The following is a 12,906-nucleotide window of genomic DNA, read 5'->3' as shown; positions in this document are numbered from 1 at the left end:
AGACACTTATCTCCTCAACAAGGCCAATACCGTAGAAATGAGTGTCTGCAGTCTTCTGCTTTCAAAATGAACACTGTACAGCTACAGTAATGATAGAAAAAGTCCATGACTTACTACAGCTGATATGGAAAACATACCTGCCCCAAAAACTAGTGTGAGCTGAGAGTGTTGGTGCGGAATTAGGGTCTTCTTTACACACATCTTTTGTAGTGAAGACCCAACATTGGTTGCCCCACATTTTCTTGGCACGTTCTGTCTTTCCTGCACTCAGATCACACAGTACAGCCGTGTATCACCATATGGAACACCAAGCTACAAGCTCAAAAAACACAATGACATTAAAGGGAGAGCAAAGCACATTGCACAGAAATTGGAGAGATCCCCTTTTGTGGCATTTTGTCACTTTGTCAGTGACTTGTTTGGGGAAATCTCATAGTTAAGTGTGACACATCAGAAGAATTCTTTGATTTTTGCCTCAAGCTGTAGCAGCTATCGACAGTTGTGTTCTCACTATCAAGGGTGTGTCAGACAGACCATTAAGAAATGAAAAGTTGCAGGAGTTTCTCCAGCATATTAGGCTAGAATCACTTGCTAAAAATTACACATATGATTAAACTCCCCCTTTAATCTGGTTCTATTCCTTGCAAATGCTTAATCATTATGAAGAAATTTCTTTCTACTTTTCATCCTTTTCTACATGTGGATCTAATGTAAAATTTCTTCACAACTACATTGCCATTATATTGCTTACTTGAACATTTACTGTAATTATTTCAAATGTTTTTGTAGTAAGTGATATATTTCTTTGTTCTCATGCTTACTTCTTGGGTGCAAAATGGAAGCTGCAGTGTTCCAAAGTCCAGGTCTATATATCTAGCTAATCAGAAGAATGCTTGCTGCTTTTTACGATTTTGTTCTTTAGCTTTCGGCTAATTAATTGCAATTTCATATTTTCTGCTGGCTATCTTATAACTTGTTCTGCTAGTGCAGAACAACATAAAGCAAGAAGATATATTTAATATATTTAATTATTCAGGTAAGAGCAAATGTAACATGGATATTTCTCCTGTGCAACCATAGGTGTGTCTTCATCCAATTTTATTATCAGATTTTGTTACAACTTAACTGCTGCTGAAAATTCATCTGAGTTGTGATTGATTATATGGTGACACTGTGTTTAGTATTGCTGCCTCTATCTCTAGAACCTGTGGGCATCGCCTGTGCCCATAGGCAGTTTCTCATATTTCCAAGTTGTCTGTCTGGATACTCTGTTTCTTTTTGTATTACAAAACAAAAAATGAAAAAAAAAAAAAAAATCAATTAAATAACAATATACTATTGTGAAAATGTGTAACCTCTCAATATCTAGCAGTCTTTTAATGGTTTGCATGGAAATTGTTTTGGTTTTTTTTTTTAACAACTTTTGTTACTGCTAAATCACAATATTATTTTGTAAATGGTAATTGTGTATACGATTAGTGTTATTAATTCTGTTTGTCATTTGTAGCCTGGTCATATATGTTTAAGTTGCTTTTTAGTGTAGCCAAACACTGTCATTAATCTTGAGGTGTTGAGGTTCTTTCCATGCTTTTAGGTCTTTAACTCTTGCCACCTGTTATAATGACAGCTGTCTGAAATGCATAGTCATTTATTCTTGGAAAGAGTTGTTGATATTGCAGCTCTCCACACTTAATATAAAACTTTCAGGCCATGCTTAGGAAATGCTGACAACATATTACACTGTATCTCTTCAAAATGAAGACATGTTTCAGTTTTGCCACTAATTGACTTAAGAGGAGTACCATAGATGAAATATCCAGCTTATTTAATAATTAATTTTACATATTGTTTACATACGTTTATTGTCTATCTAAAGATAAACTATAAATTTAATATAGAGCTGTATAAAATAAAAAATATGTCTTTGAAATATTCAGGTAGTGCTTCTTTCTGATTGTGTTTTAATGTGTGTCTTCCTGTAGATTAACATGAAGTATATATTGACTCAAGAGTCATGTATCAGTTCTAATTAGTGGTTTGTTTGTTTTTTTTTAATTTCCAAGGCATGGAATATTCTACATAATTTGTCAAGATTTAGGGATAGTTAAACCTGTGTCTAATATACAGGTGTATTACTGAAACATTTATGTTTTTCTACTTTTAAGGTTGTTTCCTGCAGAGGCATTAGCTCTCTTGGAAATGTGTTCTTTTAAAATTGTGGCATATTGAATAATTAAACAATATCATAATATACCAGAAAAGGCGATATCCCTCCCATATTGATTACGGCGGTACAAGAATCACATGAGACAAAATATCTTTTAGCTTACATTTACTGACGTTTTACGCGGTTACAGACGAGGAGGCATATGGACAGACTTTATCCAGGTGGGAAATCTGGATCAACACAGTCAACCATTTTCTCCGTCCCCACGCTGGGAGGTTTTTCGACAACTCTTTGTGTCGACACAGCCTCAAAGGGTCTGGCTACTGTCCAGACCTTTTATACGGTTCTTCTTCAACTTGCTGGTCATTTCTGTCTCCAAACAAGGGCTGAATTCCTCTTCCACAAAATACAGAAATATCATAGTGCTTACATGCCGATTCTCATTCTCCCAATAAGGAAAGAAGATTTGTGCTGATAGAGGACAGAAATACCCTAACCTGTGTTTAAGCTGACTATACAAGTCTCCAGTTGTCTCTAGCTATCTACTCCAATGCTTGACTAGCAATTCTAACTGCTGAGCCCCTGTGTGCCACAGTTAACATGCACATGTGAATAAAACTCATAACAGTATTGTCCAGATATAGTGACATAAAGAAAAATGTAGTATAACAAAGGTTAAGCATTGAAATTTAAGTTAAGGTTTAATACAATTGTCAGGGTGCATAAAACCAAAATGACAAAAAACAAGTGACCAAAACTTTTTTTTTTTATCTCTTCTTGCAGCTGCCACAATTGTTGATACTGGTTTGGCGGATGCTACCCTAAATCTGCTTTGTTTGCTGATGAAGGACCATTGGAGTTGGATGTGTACGGAAAACATACAGAAGACCATCAGGATATTTTTTGCTCCTCTAATTGAAAGGTACTCTGTGTTTTTTGAATTTTAAGTGCTGCTAGAAAGATCTTGAGTATTTCCTCATTGCTGCTAAAATAAAACAAAAGAATTTCCTGTACATTTTAAGTGTTCTAATGATGTTAACAAAATACCCACTCATAACAAACTTCAAATTTCAGGAAATTGTGTGTCTAAACATTTGCTACTGCCTGTCTGGCCAGCAAACATTGCTATGATTGCATTGGCAGTTTAAGCATGCCATCTCAAATTATTGGGGCCCATAAAACAATATTTAAAAATTATTAAACTAGTAAATGCATTTCTGAACTGCCTGATAGATTTTATTCAAGTAGGCAAGCGCAACTCAGCTATTGAACCTAATGAAAAATGAAAAATTGTTCAGTTAAAAATGAATGCTTCTACATGATTAAGCTGTTGTCTGCTATAGTGACTTGTTGCAGGGTTGGTTTAAAAATTGTGAGTGTTAAATAATCTGACACAGAGAAGCTACTACAGAATTTGTACTCAGATGTCATGTTTGGAGTAATTAACACAGACATTGTTCTCAAAACCCTATTTTTTGGTATATGAAACTAGGTAAGCAGTAACTATGCTCACCATAACACAGCTCTGAAATCATAATACCATCATTAACTGTTGCGTAACAATGCTTGATTTGAATGATTTTGTACAAATATACCCAGTTTCCTTTTATGTATGTATGTATTTATTTATTTAGTTTGTAAACCTTGTGATTTTGTTTTAATATGGAAACCTAAAGAAATGGCTACATAATTTAAGGACTCTGTAAGTGGAGAACACTACTTTGGTATTTTGAGGTGATGAAGTAGATGTTAAAGGTGATGCCACATTGGTAGTAGTTTGATAAGAAATAGTTTGATTATATCAGAAAGGCCAAAAGAATACTGAATTTCAAAATCTAAATGTAATTTAAAGTTTAGAGGCCAGAAACAAAGTAAAAACCTATTCAAAGTCTCTAACAAAAATAATTTAAGGTTTTGACGATGTAATTAAAGAATTTATCCCTAAGCTAAAATATTTTCTGTGCTGCACCACTATCTGAAATAGTTCAGGAGCAAAGATTTGATGCATGGCAGCCACAAACACTAAGTGTAATAGGAAAAAAACTCTTAGGATGCTAAAACACTGATACCAACCGGCATATGCTCTGGTAGGACAAGCAACCTGTAAGTTATCTTCACTTATATATTACTTTTAATGTGTGTATGTACGTGCATGTGCTTATGCGTGTTATCTGTGTGTGTGTGTATATGTATATGTTTCTCAAAAACTACACATGAAATAATACTGCAAATTATTAGGGCTGGTCAAATAACTAAACAGAGCACACTTCAAAAATCATGGTTAAATTAAACAATTTCTACAGCTCATTTTACATAGGTCAGGCTGTTTTTTATGGATATGGGGATAGGACTGGACCAATAACAATAGGCCTGGAGCCTGTAACAAGGTCAATTAGTTTGCAAATGATTATTATACATAGGTCTAGAAGACCTATTAGAAGGTAGCTTCTAATTTACTTGTTGTGAAATGTTCTGTTTTTGCTGGGATGTAGTCATCCAGGACCTCTAGACACACAAAAAATTTAAAGACGTGAAAACCAAATTTGATTTTTCCACAGACACACACACATATACATACCATATATACCCACGTATAAGTCGGGTCTTGAAACCTGAAATCATAAAATCAGACCCAAGCACTTTGAGCTACTTTAAGCACTTTGAGCTACTGTTTGTATGAAAATGTGCTATATAAATAAATGTTGTTGTTGTTGTTGTTGCCCATTCAAAAATGCAACGCATTTTTTTACATCTTCTTGCTTCCTCCAATCTCGCATCAGTTTCTCAGACGCATCAAATTTATTTGCAGCACCGAAGTTACCAATTTTTTTTACTTCTTCAACGATGTTCAATTTAATACCAGCTTCATATTTTCTTCTGAGCGAACGCTTCATCGTAGATAATGGATGCTGTTACGATAAAGGTGTATGAGGGTATAAGATACAAAAAACACAAATCAGTGCAATTGTTGCTTTGGAATAGTTTGGGTATTACTGTGTGGTCACGTAGGCACAATAGGAAAAAAAAGGCAGTGTGGTTACTCTCTCAGGTGGGCGTTAACTTATCATAATCTCTTGGACCAATTGTCATAATCTCTTGGACCAATAGTCTGAGATTTCCGCATTTGACTTATATGACCGACATTATAAAATACCAGAAATTATACAGTAAAATGAAATCCCTACTTATCCGTGAGTATATACGCTGTATGTATGTATATGTGTGTGTATATATATATATCTATAATAATAAAAGGCAAAGCCCTCACTGACTGACTGACTCACTGACTGACTGACTCATCGACTGACTGACTCATCACTAATTCTCCCAACTTCCCATGTAGGTAGAAAGCTGAAATTTGGCAGGCTTATTCTTTACAGCTTACTTACAAAAGTTAAGCAGTTAAGTTACACATAACGGTCGACAACGTCCGCCATGTTGAACTTTCTTATTTATGGCCCCATCTTCACGTAATTTGGTAGGCAGCTTCCCTCCACTAATCAAAACCAATGTACGTACTTATTTCGGTGGTATGATGCCACTGTCGGCCGCCATATTGAACTTTTCAATGGTCTTTGTTACTTATGGGCCCATCTTCAAGAAATTTTCAGAATCAACTTTTCTCTTCAGCATCGTGTGAGCTAGCTTCGCAGTAACTTGCAGCATCATAAGCTAGACTTGATTAACGCGGTAAGTGTTCGGCAAGGCAGCTGAAGTGCTGCATTATGGGATCTGTAATTTATTGTGTTACCAGCGCTTCATATACCCGGGCCATTAATAACAATAATACAGTATATAAAATGATCTTGCGGGCCGGATATAACTACATGCCGGGCCGGATGTGGCCCGCGGCCCTTGAGTTTGACACATATGGACTAAATAAAACTTGAAAAGATATATTTTTTCAAATGTGATCGTGCAATTCAGATAGAGTTGACGCGCACTACAGCCTGCATGCCTCAATGAGTCATCCTCCCCTCGCTTTTACTTTTCTACCGTTCATCTAATGAATACACTGAGTATGGCTTTACCAAAACAATCATTGATGGCGAATAAAGTATCCATTATTCGAGTATGTAGATCGGGATATATATATATATATACATATATATATATATACCCGCATATCGCAGCGGAGAAGTAGTGTGTTAAAAAATCTATGAAAAAGAAAAGGGAACATTTTAAAAATAACGTAACATGACTGTCAATATACAGTATTTGTTTTGTGAGTGTTACTGAGTGTTGCTGTCATCAAGGATTTGATTATCATTATTTCTTTCAATCAGGTTCGTATTTGTAGGATGTGTTGTGTTCAAGTTACATTCCGTGTTTGTCAATCGTTGTAAAGATGACAGGTTTCATTCATCGATTCGTTTCTTACTGCATCAATAAACAGCTCGTCTTCTTCTTTATCTGAGACCTGACACACTGCATGCACGGGTTTTTTTACACTGTCTTCCTTTAGCGGGACATTGACTTTTTCCACCGTGTGCTTTGTTTCCGCTGTAGCTGGATTTATGAATATGCTTGTATGTATCAGACGCTTCATATTTTTTGCTGCCTTTTCAATTGTGTAGTTTGGTTTTTGTTCAGCGCTCTTTGGAACTGTTGCTTTTTGGCTGTGCACTGCGTCAGTTCACGTGAGCCGCTCGGTGTACATGCATCGAAGGTTCCCAGCTGTGCTGGTGCCATCTCGTGCTATGTCTATGGCTGTATTTAATGTTACCTTAGTCCTGGCACTTAAAACTTTCTCTCGCAGTTTCGCTGAGTTTGTGCCAAACACCACCCTGACCATCTCATCTTCCTCTGCATAAGCACAGTCCTTCACCCGTGAATATTTAGTGGGAGTTTGCTAATGGATTGCCGCTGACAGACGGCCTTATATGGGCAGGCACTATATTACAAACACCAGCGGCAGTCTGTCTATGAACTTAATTTAAAGTGTAGGTTTACATCGTGCTTTGTTTCCGAAGTAGCAGAACTCATGAATATGGTTGTATATGTCACTCGCTCGCTTCTTATTGTTTCGCTGCCTTCTCAATTATATAATGCATGTTTTCTTCAGCGCTTTTTGGAGGTCTTCCTGGTTTTCTTTGTACTGCGTGATTACATGGGAGGCGTAATGATGTCACACGAAACTCCGCCCCCACGGCGTTCAAGCTCATCTCCATTACAGTAAATGGAGAAAAACAGCTTCCAGTTATGACCATTACGCGTAGAATTTCGAAATAAAACCTGCCCAACTTTTGTAAGGAAGCTGTAAGGAAAGGAATGAACCTGCCAAATTTCAGCCTTCCACCCACACGGGAAGTTGGAGAATTAGTAATGAGTCAGTGAGTGAGGGCTTTGCCTTTTATTAGTATGTATATATATATATATATATATATATATATATATATATATATATATATATATATATATACCATACTAAAATCAATATTTCATGATGATCTGAACTTAAATTGATAGCAAATTTTTGACCTTATCATCAATAAGGAAGTTCATATGGAAGTAAAAAAAGAACAGAATGTGGTAATGCAGTGATATCATTGTAATAACAATGATATCAGTAGTTCCAAAAATGAAGTTATAAGTTTAAAGAACGAAAATCTAATCTCTGAATGCTATAATGAAGAATCTCAACAGCACCTTTGAAATGAAAGTTTTGAATTTTTAACATTTTTTTGAAAAGGTAATAACAGCAGCACTGTTATTCCTGTTAATGATACTGGAATTAACTTTGTCGTTAACAAAAAATAATTATTTTGTTAAATAATATAAAAATGACAGAATGTTTAAAAATCTGGAATAAATGAAAACGAGAAAATAAAAATGAAACTATTTTCATTTTCACCAAAAAACAAAGAAGAAATGATTCATGTTCATGTGCAATAAGTACCCCTTGCTGATGGTATTTGAATCTGTGGAATTCAGTGGTCATTTCATCCATCAGTCAGCTTTCCCTTCCAGAACTGAGACCTAATACCAAAGACTCAAGACTTGTCGATGACTTATTCTGTGCATTTTAATGTCTACAATTGACCAACAGTCACAGATGGCCCAAATGTTAGGCAACATTAAGTAAAATTAAAAGATGCCACACACTACTATGCAAGATAACAGCTAAATAGTTTGAAAGAGCCACACCCCATGCTTCAAATTCATATGGTTTTAGATAGGAAATTGTTTTTATATAGGCCAATGAAGGTCAGAATTTCAACAGTTTAGTCTTACTTTGCACACATATTACTTGTGTGTTAACTGTACCTTTGCAGGGACAGATAAAGCAGATGCATAGCATGCAGTCATTTTTATCAACCAAGCCTACGTTAAATGTATTTGTTTAGTATTAATCAGGATTTTAGTACTGATGTTTCAACATGGGCAGTCTGGTGTTCGCAGAGATTCATCAATAGCAAATGGACAGACTGCCATAATCTTAATATATTTAGAATGCCATAGTATTTCAAAGTTTTAACATGGTTGTGACAGAAGTACAGTGCATCTGGAAAATATTCACAGCGCATCACTTTTTCCACATTTTGTTATGCTACAGCCTTATTCCAAAATGGATTAAATAAATTTTTCTCCTCAGATTTCTACACACAACACCCCATAGTGACGTGAAAAAAGTTTACTTGAGGTTTTTGCAAATTTATTAAAAATGAGAAATCACATGTACATAAGTATTCACAGCCTTTGCTCAATACTTTGTCGATGCACCTTTGGCAGCAATTACAGCATCAAGTCTTTTTGAATATGATGCCACAAGCTTGGCACACCTATCCTTGGCCAGTTTCGCCCATTCCTCTTTGCAGCACCTCTCAAGCTCCATCAGGTTGGATGGGAAACATCAGTGCACAGCCATTTTAAGATTTCTCCAGAAATATTCAATCAGATTCAAGTCTGGGCTCTGGCTGGGCCCCTCAAGGACATTCACAGAGTTGTCCTAAAGCCACTCCTTTGATATCTTGGCTGTGTGCTTAGGGTCGTTGTCCTGCTGAAAGATGAACCGTCACCCCAGTCTGAGGTCAAGAGCGCTCTGGAGCAGGTTTTCATCCAGGATGTCTCTGTACATTGCTGCAGTCATCTTTCCCTTTATCCTGACTAGTCTCCCAGTTCCTGCCGCTGACAAACATCCCCGCAGCATGATGCTGCCACCACTATGCTTCACTGTAGGGATGGTATTGGTCTGGTGATGAGCGGTGCCTGGTTTCCTACAAATGTGACGCCTGGCATTCACACCATAGAGTTCAATCTTTGTTTCATCAGACCAGAGAATTTTGTTTCTCGTGGTCTGAGAGTCCTTCAGGTGCCTTTTGGCAAACTCCAGGTGGCCTGCCATGTACCTTTTACTAAGGAGTGGCTTCCGTCTGGCCACTCTACCATGCAGGCCTGATTGGTGGATTGCTGCAGAGATGGTTGTCCTTCTGGATGGTTTTTCTGTTTCCACAGAGGACCTCTGGAGCTCTGACAGAGTGACCATCGGGTTCTTGGTCACCTCTCTGACTAATGAAGGCCCTTCTTCCCTGATCGCTCAGTTTAGATGGCCGGCCAGCTCTACTAAGAGTCCTGGTGGTTTCGAACTTCTTCCACTTACAGATGATGGAGGCCACTGTGCTTATTGGGACCTTCAAAGCAGCAGACATTTTTCTGTAAGCTTCCCCAGATTTGTGCCCCAAGAGACAATCCTGTCTCGGAGATCTACAGACAATTTCTTTGACTTCATGCTTGGTGTTTGCTCTGACATGAACTGTCAACTGTGGGGCCTTATATAGACAGGTGTGTGCCTTTCCAAATCATATCCAATCAACTGAATTTACCACAGGTGGACTCCAATTAAGCTGCAGAAACATCTCAAGGATGATCAGGGGAAACAGGATGCACCTGAGCTCAATTTTGAGCTTCATGGCAAAGGCTGTGAATACTTATGTACATGTGCTTTCTCAATTTTGTTATTTTTAATAAATTTGCAAAAATCTCAAGTAAACGTTTTTCATGTTGTCATTATGGGGTGTTGTGTGTAGAATACTAAGGAAAAAAATGAATTTTAATCCATTTTGGAATTGGCTGTAACATAACAAAATGTGGAAAAAGTGATGCGCTGTGAATACTTTCCGGATGCACTGTATGCTGTCCCACTCAAAAAGAGTAATGTACCAAATCTGCTCTATTAAAATAAACAGTGGCGTTGGATCTGTGTCCAGCAGACTTCCTTTTTCCTAACATTGCCTTGCTTAACATGCAGCTCATAAACTGTAAAGCAAAAGAACCACCTGATTCATTGTGGACTGTAATCTTGAGATGTAATGCAAAAATGAGAAAAAAAAATCCTCAAGGACTTTGCAGAATTTTAAATCCATTAAGTAGTTCTCTCGTTAAAAGCAGACAGACGGATGTTGGATATTATATATATACAGATGAATTGCTTTGAGCATTCTAGTGGTGCTACATAAACAAAACATTATTATTATTATTATTATTATTATTATTATTATTATTATTATTGAATTAGCTCAGGTTTGGTTGCTAACCTCGTCAGTTTCTGTGTGGAGTTTATATGTTATCCCCATTTGTATGTGGACTAAGTTTGTGTGACTTAGAATATTTTTTTTGTAGCAGAGTATTCAAAGTGTTAAGCACTCTCAATTGCCAACATCTTGTTTATTTCTACATGTTATGTTAAATTACATTCTGTGATTAAGTTCACAGAGATCTCTCCAGGTTTTGCATGTTGCTTATTAAGTAAATGATCTGAGTTGTTGCTATAGCAGATGTTCAGTATTTAATGTAAATGCTATGTTTGTAGAAATGCAGTATATACATGGTAAAACTGTCATCTCTGTTTCTGTTATTAATACAGTTTAAATAGTGGCTTCAATAGTATTTCACAAAAGAAGCCAAGTAAGAATTCCCTTAAAAAATACTGTACTTACAAATTTTCAGAATTGGGTAGGTGACATATAACCCGCATTAGATATCAAAAATAAATGTAAAATTAAGTTTATATGTGTGTGTTGTGATCCTAATGCTCACAAAGGGAATCTTAAAAATAAATAAAAAATGTTTTTCAAATTAAATAAATATTTGCATATACAGTGGAACCTTGATTTGCAAGCATAATTCATTCTAGAAACGTGCTTGTAATCCAAAGCACTTATTTATATAAAAATAATTAATACAAAATATAAAGTAAAAATAAGTACAACAAATTAACCTGCACTTTACCTTTGAAAAGAATCGTGGCTGGTGTGAGGGAGAGGAGAGGAGGAGGAGGGTTATTGTTTAGGACGACTTTCACTCTAACTAACAGAATCACCGCTGTCTGTTGGCTCACTGGAATCTTTTTCTTTTTTTGCAACTTTAACAAGGAACCCTTGGACACAAAATAATGCTTTATGCACTGTAAGGTTTCTAAACTCTCTTGGGATTCCCAAAAAAAGGGACAACATGCAGAAGAGCATCCTGAAACAAGTGCAGGCTCCCAGTGCTGTAGCAGTTCACCATTAAAGTGAATCAGAAAAGTTCATGGTCAAGCTATAAGTTCCTGCCGTTGATGGGTGATGCAAGGAACATTATAAATGCAAGGGCAGTATAACTTGGTCATTAACATGGTCCTGACCCTGCCTGATTGCTGTCTGTGTGTATAGGAGAGTGGCAGATCCTGCTACAATAAATATCCGTGCTGTTCCTGCTTCAAGGTGAATAAAAGCTGAGACTCAGCTTTGTGTTTTGGGGTGCAAGACAGGGGCTCACACGTTACAGCACACACACGTTGTCACTATGCTATAGTAAACAGTATAAGCTCATATAAATGTTGACTATATGAGTTAGGCACAGCGACTGAGAACGAGCATGGGAGACGATTACCCACAATCCGCACGTGACGTTCGGAGGACAAAGCGTATACGTACTACTCGTATTGCGATACCTCGTTCGTTTATCAAGTTAAAAGTTATTAAAAATTTTAGCTTGTCTTCAAAACACTAGCAGACCAAGTTACTCGCAATCCAAGGTTTTACTGTACTTGTTCCCGGTCATTGTAACAAATCAGAGAACACTTGTATTTTTTGGATTATACTGGAAGCACTGATCTGTCACATTAACATTAGAAAATTGAGTTCTGTCACAGATTGGTACAAGAAGAGTGATATACAATTTGACAACTATAAAGAAATCTGTTTTTTACACTTGCAAAACTGTGTCCTTGTAGACATTTTTGGTGCGGCTAAAACTAAAAATGAATTACTGAAAAATTCAAACTTGAGTAAAAAAAAAAGTGTAAAACTTAAGTAAAAAGTAAAAAAAAAAATGTAAAAATAAAATTACAAAATTGCAAAAAACTAAACAAAAACTAAAAAAAAAAAACAAAATTAGGAAATGGGGGAAATCGAAAACATAATAAAAACTTAAACATATCTTAACTCTAGAAAGACAGTGAACCACATGCACTTATAGTTATGTTTGACATGTCATTGGTTTACTAATATAGCATTAACCTCCATAGTGTTAGACCTGGGTGTTACTTGGGCTGCGCACACCGTGCTAAAAGCCCTAGTCCCAAATGTCACTCAGGCAATTCTACAGATGCGTCTTGTTTAAGCGGTAGAACCGAGAAACACTTGGGCTGTAAAAGTGCTGTCAGTGCTGCCATTCTTTGGAGAAATTATGTCTGAGTGTAGGTTGTTATATTATTATAAAATATTTGTACTTTACCAACAATGAAGACTTTGAAGAGA

General features: G+C 36.5%; 1 protein-coding gene across 1 annotated transcript in view; it reads left to right on the top strand.

Annotated features, from left to right (window-relative positions):
• Nucleotides 1–12,906, top strand: part of snx19b (sorting nexin 19b) — a 212,499-nt gene that overhangs the window by 120,746 nt on the left and 78,847 nt on the right. Inside the window, exon 9 of the mRNA XM_039763995.1 lies at nucleotides 2,951–3,089. Within this exon, the coding sequence (XP_039619929.1) occupies nucleotides 2,951–3,089 (139 nt within the window). The remainder of the gene's footprint in view (nucleotides 1–2,950; nucleotides 3,090–12,906) is intronic.

The sequence above is a fragment of the Polypterus senegalus genome, chromosome 9 (assembly GCF_016835505.1).
Source record: "Polypterus senegalus isolate Bchr_013 chromosome 9, ASM1683550v1, whole genome shotgun sequence".
NCBI classification, from domain to species: Eukaryota; Metazoa; Chordata; class Cladistia; order Polypteriformes; family Polypteridae; genus Polypterus; species Polypterus senegalus.
This window is presented reverse-complemented; position numbering and strand designations above follow the sequence as displayed.